Source organism: Benincasa hispida, chromosome 12, assembly GCF_027475165.1.
Source record: "Benincasa hispida cultivar pf3 chromosome 12, pf3_genome.v1.1, whole genome shotgun sequence".
Classification (NCBI taxonomy): domain Eukaryota; kingdom Viridiplantae; phylum Streptophyta; class Magnoliopsida; order Cucurbitales; family Cucurbitaceae; genus Benincasa; species Benincasa hispida.
Window position 1 is genome coordinate 74,347,201 of NC_143489.1, and position 15,794 is coordinate 74,362,994.

The following is a 15,794-nucleotide window of genomic DNA, read 5'->3' on the forward strand; positions in this document are numbered from 1 at the left end:
GTTGTCGTTGTAAACTTTGTTGTTAAGTCCTTAAGTTGTATAAACGTTATATCACTGTCGTAATAAAAAGATGGGCCTACTTAATCCGTTATAGTTATTCTCCTTGACTAATCATTCCGCTGTGTATAAGTTATAGTATGGTATCAGAGTTATTCTGCAAGACTCATTAGGCAGTAAATGTCAGCTCAAGGATTGATAACTGCTGCAGTTGCATCCCTCTCCCAGGCTGAGAAGGTGGTCTGGGGGCAGGGTGTGACACATTAGTCTGTGGGTGATAAGTAGTCGCAACTCGATGGCTGACGTTAAATTTAGTGAACAAGTTGGCAATTATGCGGTTGATAAAGTGAGAGCCCTCATCGCTGATTAAGGCCCATGGCATCCCATATCGAGCAAAAATGTTCTTCTTCAGAAACTTCGCCACTGTGGCCGCATCATTCTTGGCACATGCAATAGCCTCAACCCATTTTGATACATAATCACTCACAACCAGGATATAGTGATGACCTTCTGATGGTGGAAACGGGCCCATGAAGTCAATTCCCGAAACATCAAATAATTCCACTTCTAAGATTGATGTCAATGGCATTTCATTTTTTTTGACATATTTCCCATTCTCTAACATCTGCCGCATTGCACAACGTGGGCGTGGGCATCCTTGAACAATGTTGGCCAGAAATAGCCACATTGTAAAACCTTTGCGGCAGTCCACTGCCCCCCAAAATGTCCTCCATACGGGGACTCATGACAAAGCTCTAGAATGTGCTTGACTTCGTGCTCAGGAACGCATCAACGTAATATATGAACAGGTCCTTGCCAATATAGGAATGGGTCATCCCAAAAATAGAATTTGGCATCATGTCTTAGCTTTTTCTTCTGCTGGTAAGAATAGTCATCTGGTATTTGACCAAAAACGATGAAGTTCATGATGTCCGCATACCAGGGAACATTAATGACCACTGCCATCAGCAGCTCATCGGGGAATCTTTCTTCAATATCTTTTTCTTTACCTTCAACCTCACAATTCTCCAATCTTCATAAATGATCTGCGACTTTGTTCTTGGTGCCCTTGCGCGAAAAGTACGCTCGATCTCAGGGTCAGCTTCGAATTCTGGTTCAGCACCAGGACTCATAAACCGTCAGGCTGCTCTCCACGTTGAATAGCCAATACAATGAGATTTGTCTTGCAAAATACCAAAAACACACTTAAACAATAAACCATTAACCAATCCCCGACAACGGCGCCATAAACTTGTAACGCAAAATTTTATTTCTTCTTAAAACATGCACTGATACAAATATGGATATGAATGATCAGAAATTTTATATCTTTAAGCACGTGGATAAATATGCAATACTACTTCTAGATATGCATTGCTTATGAATATTCTTGTAGTATGCCTTGCATTGTCACAAGTTTCCTCACGTTGGAACCAAGGGTAATTCCACCGCAAGTTTCTCGGTGTGATCCGAGGTCGAACACAGGGGCTGTTTGAGGTTGTTGTGGTATGTTCGTGGTATATACGACCAGGTTTTTCAATCTTTAAAGAGTGTTTTTTACAAGTATATAAAATTGCGGTAAAGTAAAAGAAAACAGTAAAATGTGATAATAAAATAAGTACAGTAAACCTAAGCTGGATGATACAAGATACAGGCTTCATGATACAAGATGCTGGGGTCCGGGCTGGCTATGAAGGTTATGCAAAGAACATGGAATGCGGTGGCATGTCTTATGTATAAACAGAAAGAGAAAGATAATTGCATCGAATTTATAAGTACGGTTCCGCTTTTCTCTTGACGTACACCTTTCAGTGATCGATCGCACTCCCATATGTATGTGGTGAATCAGAGATGAACGTAGTGAACGCAAGGTTGCTTCCATGTCTGGCGTGAATGAAAGATTAAGAAGATGAATACAGATGATGAAAAAGAGATTAGAAACAAATACAGAAAAGTGTCAACATCTTGACACAAATCCTGGATGGAGGTTTTGCTTGCCGGCGTATGGAAGAAATGGAGAGGAGAGCTTCCCTCTCAGGCTTGCTCTTCTGGTAGAAATAATCTTCGTACAGAGTTTCAATGGCGGGGATTGGAAGGATTCCTTGCTCGGAGACTCACCTCTCGGCCTTGTCTCTTGATTATCCCAGATCTACTCTTGAAGTTGCTCAGACCAGTCTCTCTCTTAGATCAGTATATACACGTCCTAAGTCTTCAAGTATATCTTTTTGTGAATTTGCAGAAGCTATTTATAGGTGAAGCTTGGCTCTTTGACTTTGTGGTCCCCACTTTACGGTTATGGTAGTTCCTGAAATGGTGGAGTGAATATTTCTTCTGTTACTCAATCAACTCGTAAGAAATTCACAACTGAATGCTGTACATCAGTTTGAATCCTCCATAAATGCGTTGCCCTTTACATCTTCGATCGATCATCGCATGCGGTGTTATTTTTTATTACCGCATGCGGTTGAAATTGTGTTGATCACTAAGCTCTTGATCGATTGTCACATGCACCATCATTGCATTGATCATCTCTTCATTCTTGAATGATGGGTGCAATGTGACATAGATGCATTGTTTCTTTTATCTTTGAGCCATTAACGTATGCGTTGATTGATTTCTTGCAAAATAGAAATTGAAACATCTATTCTACCATCGCAATGGTGTTAGTGGGTGTATTGACGACATTTTATAATTCTCGCATTTCTTAGCCAATTTCTATACTATCGATGTAACTTTTCTTTCTTTTAGCTGCAATATCTAAATAAAACATTATAAATAACTAGTATTTCTACAAGTTATCACACCCCTAAATTTAGATATATGCTTGTTCTCAAGCATATCTTCACTAAAGCAATATTGTTCAGTTCCTATCCTAAATATTTTCGTCGATTGATTGCTCTGAATGCTCCACCTAGGCAACATTACTTAACAACGCAATTTCTTTCTATCCTTGATAATTCATAAACATGCCCTACTTTATTCTTCTATACAACAAATCTCTACTCAAAATTCCCTTCTAGTCTTAAAAAGAATGTTTACCTCTTCATTCAAAAACAACTTGATGCGTCTTGAATGCGGTGGTCGGGTTGCGTTATTTTATTAGAGACTGTTGATCATGGTTACACCCTTCGTTTTGGCTTGTTCCCATGGGTGTCATGCAAACATCCAACTACGGTTATGTGTCAATCTCAACTTCAACTCTTGATTTTCAGCTAAGTTTAACTTTTTCTGGTCAGAGGAGTTGTCTTTTATATTATTTTATTTTTCTCTCAATTTTTTTTTTCACTTTTCATATTGCGTCGTTCTTGGAAACCCACCTTCGTTTTGGCTTGCTTTTACGGGTTTCATGCGAACATCCAACTACGAGCAGGTTCCTTTCACAACTAACTTTTATCAGGTTGGGATTGTTTTAGAATTTCCCTTGCGCTGACATTGGAGTCTATATGAATTTTTGTTTTCTTTAATAATGAACATATTTTTCTAATGCCCGCATTCACTTGATCGCATCTGCTCAAACCTTCCCTACCCCCAAATTTAGAGATGCACAAGGTCCTCATTGCGTTTTTTTGGACATAATAGACAAAACACTTAGTCAAAATGTTGAAAAGAAGGTTTGAGCAGAATTTTGAAGGATAAAAGGTAAAGCAGTGCTATTGCTACAAATTATCTAAGTGTTAGTCAGAAAATACAAAGTGTGGGAAATGTTACTAAGTGTATGCATATAATTCATCTGGCAACACAATGAATAACGAAAAAGAAAAGATAAAGAACATCGCAATAATTGACAAAGGATGATAAAGAAGAGGCTAATGCATACGGAAAGAATTGTTACTCAGTTGTATTAAAAATTAACAAAGAATTAGCTTCTATACATAGAAAAATAATGAATGAAATTATCTTTTGTATTTAATTCGAATGGATGCACGATTAAAAATTAACACCATGCTTCCATTAATGCAAATGCATCTTTGTAGAGGACGAGCAACAACGAATGTATCAATGCAACACACCCCTCAACTCAACGCATTTCTTGAGGACGGGCGCATGGTATTTCTACTGGTGTAACACTACCTCAACGTAGTGCATTTTTGCTAAGGATAGGCGAAAAATACATACGAGCACAACACACCCCTCAATGCAATGCATGTGGGTTAGATGGACGCAAAGTGTATCTTGTTATCACAAGATGCACACATCATCGCAATGCATACCAATCTTTATTTTTCTTTTTAATTCATCAAACATGCAAGTCGATAAGACTTTGCGGTGGTCATCGTTTTATTCAGTCATTCATAGAAATTTTAAGAACATCGCTACTAATGCATAAAAGTAAAGAAATTAAACACAACATGGAAATACATAATTGAATTAAATTGAAAGTAAACACATGAAGCATTAAAGACTAATTCTAATAAGCAAGAAATAACGCAATTTAGAAATCAGTAAATGAAAGCTGTAAAGAAAGCAATGAAACATAGATATAGGGATGCTAATTGAAAGAAGTTTTTCAGAGTTACCGCAATAGCATCCCCGTAAGCGGTTAATCCTGCTTTCCTAAGTTGATGGTCTCCATGCGTTGATCCACGTCACCCCCATTATAGGGCCTCATTCGTTGACCATTGACATTAAATGCATTGCTCCCATCTTCGGTTGTGAGCTCCACTACGCCATGGGGGAAGATAGTTTTGATGCGGAATGGTCGAGACCAGCGGGACTTCAACTTCCCTGGAAACAATCGAAAACACGCGTTAAACAGAAGTACCTATTGACCCTCGAAGAATGTTCTATTGTTTATGCGGTCATCATGCCATTTCTTGGTTCTCTCCTTATAGAGCTTGGCATTTTCGTAGGCGTTCATTCGCCACTTGACCAGCTGGTTCAATTGCAACTTTCGGACGTTCCCCGCGTTTGCTAGATCAAATTTTAGCTTCTTGCTTGCCTACATTGCCTTGTGTTCCAACTCGAGAGGCAGATGACAAGCTTTTCCAAAGACCAGAGCATATGGGGACATGCCAATTGGAGTTTTAAAGGCAGTCCTATATGCCCACAGTGCTTCATCGAGCTTGGGTGACCAATCCTTCCTGGAGGTACTGACTACCTTCTCCAAGATAGTTTTTATCTTTCAGTTAGAAATTTCTGCTTGCCTATTTGTTTGTGGGTGGTATGCAGTTGCAACTCTGTGGCTGACATTAAACTTAGTCAACAGGTAGGTGATTATGTGGTTGATGAAATGTGAGCCCTCATCACTGATTAAGGCCCAGGGCATTCCATATTGGGTAAAAATATTCTTCTTGATGACCTCAACCAACTTTGATACATAGTCAACCGCGACCAGGATGTATTGATGCCCTTCTGAAGGCGGAAAAGGGCCCATAAATTCGATTCCCCATACATCAAATAATTCAATTTCCATGATTGAAGTCAAGGGCATTTCATTTCTTCTAGTCATGTTCTCTGTTCTCTGGAATCTATCGCACTGCACAACATGGGCATAGGCATCCTTGAATAGTGTTTGCCAAAAATAGCCACTCTGTAGTACTTTTGCGACGGTCCGCTACCCCCCAAAATGTCCTCCATAAGGGGACTCATGACAAAGCTCCAAAATGTGCTTGGCCTCATGCTTAGGAACGCATCGACGCAAGATATGATCAGATCCAAGTTGATACAAAAAAGGGTCATCCCAGAAATAAAACTTGACGTCATGTCTCAGCTTCTTCTTCTGCTGGCACGTGTAGTCTTCGGGTATTTGGCAGCAAACTATGAAGTTTACAATGTCTGCATACCATGGAACATTAACGCATACCGACATCAGCAGTTCATCAGGGAATCTTTCCTCAATGTCTTTTTCTTTCTCCTGAACCTCACAATTTTCTAATCTTGATAGATGATCTGCGACTTTGTTCTCGGTGCCCTTGTTCAAAATATCAAAGCAGGATTGGAAGTTGATCAAGCAAAAATCGACGCAATTTCCAAGTTACCACCACCATAAAGTGGCATTTCTCCCAGTTTAGAACAAGATTAGTTTCCACACATCTCTTTAAGACTTTAATTTGATAAATATGAGTCCTAAATATTGCCAAAAACTAAAAAATCATCCATAAATACCTTGACTGACTCCTCTAGGAAATCTGAAAATATTGCCATCATACATCGTTGGAAGGTACCTGGTGCATTACAGAGTCCAAAGGGCATGCGATGGAATGCAAATGTGTTAAAGGGGCACGTAAAGTTGTTTTATCTTGATCTTTCGACGCAATCACAATTTGGTTGTACCCTGAGTAGTCGTCAAGAAAACAAAAGAACTTGTTCCCCACAAGTCAATCTAACATTTGATTAATTCATTCTTGTTGTAGGTGACGACTGTCATTCCCCCTTTCTTTGGAATGCATTTCACTGGGCTTACCCAGCTGCTATCAGATATAAGGTAAATGACACCTGTATCAAGCCACTTCACTATCTCCTTCTTCACAACCTCTCTCATGGAAGGGTTCAAACGACGTTGCCTTTCTCTAGATCCTGTTTTTCCTTATTCCAGACGAATCTTGTGCATGCAATACGAGGGACTGATTCCTCGAATGTCCGCCAAGGTCCATCCCAAAGCCTTTGCGTTGTTTTTCAGGATCTGGATAAGTGCTTCCTTCTTATCTTTGCTCAACGAGGCAGATATAATAACCGGTAAAGTGTTATTGCCTCCTAAATACACATATTTGAGGTGCACTGGCAATGGCTTCAACTCTAACATGGGTGGTTCTTCTAAAGATGGCTTAGTACATTGCGTTGTTCGTTCAGATAACTTGAGTGTTTCAAAATCTGACTCAATTTGAATTGCGGCATAATTTTCCTCCCACATTGCGCCGATCCCAAAATCCTCATCCTTTGATTCTTCTAGGGGATTGTGCCAAGGTTCTTCTTGCAATTCCTCAACATATTGACAATTTTTCATATCACTTGGGTATTTCAACGTGTTGAGAACACTGAACTTAACTTGCTGATTGTCGACCCCGATGGTAAGTTCTCCTTTTTGTACATCGATCAGTGCTCGCCCTGTTGTAAGAAATGGGCGACCTAAGATGATAGGCACCTCAACATCAACTTCATAGTCTAATATGATAAAGTCAGCAGGGAAGATGAACTTATCTACTTGCACAAGTACATCCTCTATTTTGCCCTCGGGATGCGTTATTGATCTATCGGCCAACTGCAATGTAATTGTAGTTGGTCTTGCGTTGCCGATATTCAACTTTTTGAAGATTGACAAAGGCATTAAGTTTATACTCACCCCCAAATCACACAACGCATTTCTGACCTTCTTTCTCCCTATTGAGTAGGGCAATGTGAAACTCTCGAGATCTTTCATTTTGGTGGGGATGTTGTTTTGAAACTGCGCACTGCACTCATATGTTAATGTAACTGTTTCATTCTCGCTGATCTTTCTCTTGTTGGCAAGTATGTCCTTGAGGAATTTCACATAGCTCGGCATCTATTCCAACACTTCTATTAAGGGAATGTTAATATGAAATTGTCGGAGTACATCTAGGAACCTCTGGAATTGTTTGCTGTCATCTTTCTTTCTCAGCCTGGAGGGGAAAGGTGGAGGATCTCGCCGTACTTCCTGTTCAATTGGCTGTTCATTGAGGTCTTGTGTTTACTGTGTTTTAGGAGCTGGAGGTTGCATTGACTTTGCTTTAGAGTCTTGTTGAGATTCATCCTTTGTAGATGTACTTTCTTTTGAATTGGTAACTCTGTCATTAATGGTTCATGGGTCATCGTTGATGGTTAAATCTACTAGTCATGTTACTGAATCTGGTACAGGTGACATGGGGACTATTGTTTTACCACTTCTCAATGTCACTGCTTGACATTGTTCTTTACCACGTGGCCCCAATGCTCCTGAACTGTTGGGTAGCGTACCAGGCGATTTATTCTTAAGTTCGATTGCAAGCGGTTCAATTTGTTCGTCCAAATTTCTAAGGGAGGAAGCTTGAAGGAGTGAGGTCATTGTGGTCATCTGGTCTACAAGGGTGTTCATTGTATCAGCTGGTACAATGGCATCTTCTACTCTTCTTTGTTCCGAACCTCTTTCCTCATACCCGTTATCTAACCATTCATCTATATTTCGCAAAATGTGATCTAAGATGATCTTCGTTTCTATATACGTTTTTTCCATTAATCCTTTTGCCGCGGAGGCATCAGTAACTGCTTGCGTTGATCAATCCAAGCCATTATAAAAAGTATCCATCAGAACACAATCGGGAATCCCAATGTGTGGATAGTTCATCACTAATTGTCTGAATCGCATCTAGGCGGTGCTCAAAGTTTCATAACACTTTTTTTCAAAATTCAACACATCCCTCCGTCTCCTTGTGTTGAAGGCTAGAGGGAAGAATTTATTCATAAATCTCTCGACCAACTAATCCCATGCGTTGATTTCATCTAGCTCTAATGACTGAGCTTACCTCCTTACCTCATCCCGCAGTGTATACGGGAAGAGATACAATCTGATTCCTTCTGGAGTCACACAAGGTATGGAGAATGCGTTGCATATTTCTACGAAATGGGTCAAATGAGCATGCGGGTCTTCTCCTTGTAGACCTCCGAATTGGCTTGCATTTTGAATCATTTGAAGCATTATCGACCTTATCTCAAAACTTGCATTCTCTTCAACCGTGGGTCTTAAAATTCCGAGGAAGAAGTTATAAAAATTTGGTGCCGCATAGTTCCTCATTGGGATGTTGCGGTTAGTAGCAAGAAATACAAGGTCTTGTGCTAGCTAATTTTCCCTTTGATTCTCTTCGAATGCCTCATTATTATTAGCCATGTTTCCTCTTCACCTAACTTGGTCCCGATGTGCTCTTGCGTGAAAAATAAACCTGATCTCTGGGTCAACTTAGAATTTTCGGATCAATTCCAGTACTCATAAACCGTCAGATTGCTCTTCGCGATAAACAGCCAGTACAAAGAGACACTGCAAAATGGTTAGTGTTGAGTATTTTTGTGGTATTTTGCAGGACAGATCTCTTTGTACTGTCTGTTTAACGCGAAGAATAGACTGACGGTTTATGAGTACTAGAACTGATCTAGAATTCGAAACTAACCCAAAGATCGAGCGTACATTTCACGCAAGGGCACGTCAAAACAGAGCAAGGCACATAAGAGTGAATATGGCAGAAAACAACAACAATGACAATGTGGCACCCGAAGCAAATCAAGGGGTGAGTCGGCCAGCGCAAGATGTCGTTTTTCTTGCCGCTGACCCTAACATCCCAATGAGGAACTATGCAGCTCCCAACCTCTATGACTTCTTGCCTGTAATTTCATGTCCGATAGTTGAGGAGAATGCATGTTTTGAGATTAAGCCGTTCATACTCCAAATGATTCAGAATACGGGGCAGTTTAGTGGTCTACAAGGTGAGGACCCACATGCCCATCTGACCAATTTTGTCGAGATGTGCGGTAACTTCTCAATCCCTGGCGTAACCCCAGAAGGTATCAGACTTTACCTCTTCCCATACACCTTGAGGGATGAGGGTAAGAGGTAAGCTCATTCTTTGGAGCCAAATGAAATAACTTCCTAGGATCAGTTGGTGGAACAGTTTTGAAGAAGTTCTTCCCTCTAGCAGTCAACGCAAGAAGACGAAAGGATGTGCTGAACTTCGAGCAGATGAATAACGAGACCCTAAGCACTGCCTGGGTGCGATTTGGAAGATTGGTGAAGAATTGTCTGCATATCGAGATACCTGATTGCGTTCTGATGGAAATGTTTTACAACGGCCTGAACAGATCAATGCAAGCCATTGCTGATGCCTCCACTTCGAGAGGATTTATGAATAAAACATACACTGAAGCCAAGGTCATCATTGACCGCATCTCGCAGAATATGGATGACTGGGTAGATGACGAGTATGGAGGAAGAGGCTCAGAGAGAAGAAGAAATGATAATGCCATTGTACCTGTGGATACAATGACAACTTTGGCTGCATAGATAGCCACGGTGACCTATCTTCTACAATCGATGGCATTTAATCAACGTGCCTTCTCCCAAGGATCAGCACAATCCAGTGCGCCGACACAAGTGGCCGCAATAAGTTGCGTCCAATGTGGAGGGGTCCATGCGGTGGAAATGTGCCCATCAAACCCCCAGCAAGCGTGTGCTATCCAGAATAATCCGTACAACAACACTTATAATCCTGGTTGGAAGAATCACCCTAACTTTGGTTGGGGAGGAAATCATAACCAAGGAGGGCCGAGTAACCATCAGAACAACAACTCCGAGAATCGAGGAAACCCTCCACCTTTTCACCAAAACCAGAATCAAGGTCATCAAAGACAACCGCAAAACCAACCATCTTTCTCAAACACCTCTAGAAATTCATTGGAGTCCCTACTCAAGCAATATATTGAGAAAAATGATCCTGTAATGTAGTTGCAGGCATCTTCATTCAGAAACTTGGCGATCCATGTTGGGCAGTTCGCAGCCGAACTATGGAATAAAACACCTGGAACGCTGCCAAGCAATTCTGAAGCCCTAGGATCTCACAGGAAGGAGCAATGTCCTTGACGACATTGTGCAGGCAAGCTTGACCGCCTGTGGAGGTGTGGATTGCGTTCTTCATGGGAAATTGTCTTCCAGTCCATATCTCTAAATTCTATGTTTACTTGCTTTCTTAATTACCTTCTTTAATGCTTTATGAATTTTGTTATTTATTGCTTCCTTAGATTTTCTCTTATTGTTTATCAAATTATCTCTCATGTAATTCATTTGCATTAATTTCCGTGCTCTCTTTAATTTCCTTACTTTTCTATATTAAATGCATTCTTAAATTTTGGTGAATGGTTGTTTAATAAGAGGAGAATTATTACCGCAAAGTCCTTGTGGCTTGTGTTGTTGTTGTTGTTGTTGTTGTTGATGATGATGATGATGATGATGATGATGATGATGATGATAAAATAAAATAGAGTAAACCTAAGATAAGATGGTACAAGATACAGGCGCCATGATACAAAATACTGAGGGCAAGGCTGGCTGTGAAGATTGTACATAAATCATATGATGCGATGACAAGTCTTATGTATGAAGCAAAAAGAGAAAGATAATCAATATAAACATCGCAAGTTCCTTAATTATATTAAAGTTATAAGTACGGTTCCGTTTTTCCCTTAGCGTACACCTTTCAATGATTAGTCGCATTCCCACATGTCTGTGGTGAAACAGAGACGAACGTAATGAATGCAAGGTTTCTTCCATCTCTGGAAGTACTACTCGCTCTCGTTAACGTATTCTTCTGACATTCTCTCGATAGATTAGAATGACATCTTCACTTTTGCTCTCATAGGTGGAGATGCCATCTAGCATACCCTAACTAAATGCAATTATCTCTTTAATACAGATCTAGTACTCGTTTAATCCATATTGACTACTAGGGGCTTAAGAACACTTCATGAAGAAAACGTAAATGAAGGAACGAAAATAGACAGAGAAGTGGTAATGAAAACGATCGAGACATTCAATATATCTATTTAGCGTCTGATACATGGTGTGTGAATGAAGAGATAAAAAAGATGAGATACAATGATGAAAAGAGATAGAAATAAATACAAACAAGTGCCAACGTCTCAGCACCGATTTGGATGGAGATTTACTTGCCGGAATGGATTGATCGTGTGGAAGGATGAGCTTCCCTCTCAGGCTTGCTCAAACGGTAGCAGGGATCTGAGTATAGAGCTTCGCGGCGGGGATCTGGCAGATTAACATTGAGACTCACCTCTCGGCCTTCTTCTTCCCGGATTTCTTCAGTTTAACACTCAACTTAGCCTTTTTATCAATATAATAGCAGCAATTAACCCCGTATCAAGTAACCTTTTTTTTTTTTGTGAATTCTATGGGGTATTTATAGGTGAAAATCTTTGACTTCGGGCTTGTGGTCCCCACTTGTTGTTATGGACATTCCGAAGATGGAGGGATATTATTCCTTTTGTTATGTAATCAGACCGTCAAATCTGCACAACTGTTAGGCGTACACGTGGCACAATCCCCCGCATTTGCGTTGCTTGGCTGCATCTTTCGATTGTTCGCATGCAGTGTTGTTTTTATTACCGCATGCGATTGAAAGTCAGCTCTGGATTGACTATCGCATTGCACCATCATTGCGTTAATCATCTTTTCATTGTTGATTGATGGGCATAATGTGACAGAGATGTGTTGGTCAGTTTTTCTTGAGCCTTAATCGCAAGCGGTGACTTAGTTTCGTGCAAAACAGAGTAGAAATCTCCTTTTCTTCCATCTTAATGATGTTAGTATGTGTAATTGCAATAATTCAGAATTATTGTATTTCTTAGCTAATTTCCATACAATTGGCGCATATTTATTCTCTTTTAGTCGCAATATCTAGATAAGGCAGTATAAATAACTTGTATTTCTACAAGTTATCAGAAAGCAGCGAGCCTGCGTTGGCTAAGGGACGACCATCAAAGAAGAAAGAGAATGATGATATGATGATGGAGATGGGATTCTCCCCTACGCCAATGCCACTACTGGACTTGGTCACAAGTGTTGTATTGGAACATGGATTGGAAACATTTTGCCAGTGTCCATCCATCGTCATCCCAACGGCAGTGCGAGAGTTCTATAATGGATGGCCTCGTGGCACCAAAGATGCTTTGACCATGAAAGGGGAAATGGTGCCTTTCAGCGCAAACAACATATATGAATTATATCTAATGAAGAACATCCTGGATGCACCGAGTAATAAAATCATTGATGATCCCACAGAAGAGCAGATGGAAGATGCACTGAAGGTATTAACGCAACCGGGCACTCAGTGGTCGGTCTTCTTAAAAGGCATCAGAACCCTTGCGTCCAAGACATTGCTTCCAAAAGCGTGGCTTTGGGTTTATTTGGTGAAACGAAGACTCATCTCGACTTCACATGACAAAACAATTTTGAGGGATAGAATCATGGCCGCATACTGCATTGCACGCAGCATTCCATTATACGTGGGCTAGTTGATCACAAGATAGATTCGAGGTTTTGTGGGGCATATAAAAGGCCAATATTTCTTTCCTTGGACAGTCTCAAGCTTATGCCTCTCACTAGGTGTGGATATTGAAGAGGAACCAATGTCGGAAGTACATGGTCTCATCAATGTCAATATTTTGAGAATTCTTCTCAAAGATTCCCTACATTGCCCTGAACTCCCACCTAAAAGGCCAATGATCGACTTAAATGCACCGCAGCAGCCAAAACCAAAGAAACAGTGCAAGGTTGACAAAGGAAAGGAAAAAGTCCAAGAGCCATCACCGTAAGATCAAGAACTCTTAGTCCCTTTGCCTTTGAACATTCGCCCTCCAAGCCCTACCATAGAACCATTCTCCCCACTCTCCGAACATTTCACCAACCTTCTCCTTGCCCCTGATTCTCCAACCGCATATCCAATAGCTCCATCCTCACCTTCATCGTCACCGCAATTTTCCTTTCCACCGCCGCATGTTGATGAGCCACACGATTTGGGTGAAGGCATTTCTGCTTAACCCCAAAACAATGATGGCGAAACATCGCAGGCACAACCCACCGTTGCCACCTTAGCTGTTGAACTTGCAGATATGCATTCCCTTCTCTCCCATCAAAATGAACTCTTCTGCCAGCACATGACTGAGGTATATGTAATGCGTTTGGATGGATGATATGAATTTCTCACAATGATGCGATACTACGTCTAATTATGTGTTAATTATGGATGTTCTTGTAGTATGCCATGCGTTGTCACAAGTTTCCTGACAATGGAACCAAGTGTAATTCCACCGCAAGTTTCTTGGTGTGATCCGAGGTCGAACATGGGGATTGGTTTAGGTTATTGCGGTATGTTCATGATACATGCGACCAGGTTTTCAATCTTTAAAAGTGCGTTTGTACAAGTATATAAATTGCAATAAAATACAGGAAAACAGTAAAGATGCGATAAAAACATAAAAAGACAGTAAACCTAAACTAGATGATACAAGATACAGACTACATGTACAAGATGCTGGGAGTAAGGCTCAAGTCTTATGAACAGAATAGAAAGATAAAGATAAATAATATAAACAACGCAAGTTCTTAATTGGATTGAAGATACAAATACTGTCCCATTCTTCTCTTGGCGTACACCTCTCAGTGATCGGCCGCGCTCCCACATGTCTGTGGTGAAACAGAGACTAACGTAATGAACGCAAGGTTGCTTCCATGTCTGGAAGTACTACTCACTTTAGTTAATGCATTCTCCTGACCTTCTCTCGATAGATAAAAATGACACCTTCACTTCTGCTCTCATAAGTGAAGATGCTGTCTAGCATGCTTTAGCTAAACGTATTTTGTATCTTTAATACAGATTAAGTTCTTAGTGATTCATATTGCTCATCAGAGGATGACAAAGATATCATGGAGAAAGTGATTGATGGGTGAACGGAAATAGACAGAAAATGGTAAACGAAATCTATCGAAACATTTAATATTTCTACTAAGCGTTTGATACATGGTATCTGAATGAAGAGAATAAGAAAACATGAAATACACAATGAAAGAGAGATAGAATAGATATAAATAGTGCCAATGTCTTGACACGGATTCGATAGAGATCTGCTTGACAGATTGGATGGATTTGATGGTAGGAAGAGCTTCCCTCTTAGGCTTACTCTACCGGTAGCAGGGATCTTTGCACAGAGCTTCCGATTGAGTGTTTGGCAGGTTGGATCTGAGATTCACCTCTCGGCCTTATCTCGTCTTCTTCCCGGATTTCTTCTCTTAAGCATTCAACTTAGCCTTCTCTCTACAATCTAGTAGCACTTAGCCCCGTATCAAGTAGCATCATTTTTCTCTAAAATCAGTGGGGATTTATAGGTGCAGATCTTTGACTCTGGCCTTCTGGTCCCTACTTGTGGTTATGGTAATTTCAAAGATGGAGGGATATTATTCCTTCTGTTATGCAATCAGACCGTCAATTCTGTACAGCCGTTAGTTGTACATGTGTCTCAATCCTCCACTCTTGCATTGCTCAGCTACATCTTTTGATCATAGGTTCGCATGCGGTGTTTGTTTTAATTATCGCATGCGGTTGAAACACAGTTCTCGAATCGACTGATGCATTGCGTCTCCATTGCAGTATTCGTCTCTTTATTGTTGATTGAGGGGCGCAATGTGACAGAGATGCGTTGATTAGTCTCTCATGAGCCTTGAGCGCAAGCGGTGACTTAGTCTCCTGCAAAAAAAGTAAAGTTCGGTTTGCTTTCATCTTTTTGGTGTTAGTTGGTGCAATCACAAACATTTATAATTATTGCAATACTAGGCTAATTTTCATACAAATGGCGCATAATTACTAATTTTGGCCGCAATATCTAGATAAGGTGGCATAAATAACTTGTATTTTTACAAGTTATTAGTCTACGAGCGACAAGCAGAATTGCAATGCAGTGTTGCTATGACAAGGCATGTGTAATCAATATTCAACGCAACATCTATATAATACACCTGAACCAAAGGCAAGTAGCGGAGCACAACCATGAATATTTCAACTTTTTGTCAGCGTATCTTCATGGTCCCATGGTGCCTCTACATCTTCAGCAACATCTGCATTTCCAAGAAGCTCCTTGCGTACCTCATCAAAATCCACCACCTGAACCTCCTCCTCTTCAATAACTTTACAATTTTTTTTTTATTGTGGTCATTCTTTTATTTTTAATTCCATTCATTATTTTTCAATGTATAGAAGCTAAATACTTGATTCTTTGTACATGCTCAAATTTTGTATTGCGTTATTTGTAATTCT

The 15,794-nt window shown here is 40.3% G+C and overlaps 1 protein-coding gene and 1 pseudogene across 1 annotated transcript; one reads left to right on the top strand and one right to left on the bottom strand.

Annotated features, from left to right (window-relative positions):
- Window positions 1–5,119: 5,119 nt before the first annotated feature.
- On the bottom strand, window positions 5,120–8,164 carry LOC150032188 (uncharacterized; annotated as a pseudogene).
- Window positions 8,165–9,158: 994 nt separating this feature from the next.
- On the top strand, window positions 9,159–9,979 carry LOC150032189 (uncharacterized). The gene is made up of 2 exons (XM_090308436.1): window positions 9,159–9,532; window positions 9,778–9,979. Exons 1-2 carry the CDS (start codon window positions 9,159–9,161, stop codon window positions 9,977–9,979), a joined length of 576 nt encoding a protein of 191 aa, XP_090164562.1.
- The last annotated feature ends 5,815 nt before the right edge of the window (window positions 9,980–15,794 follow it).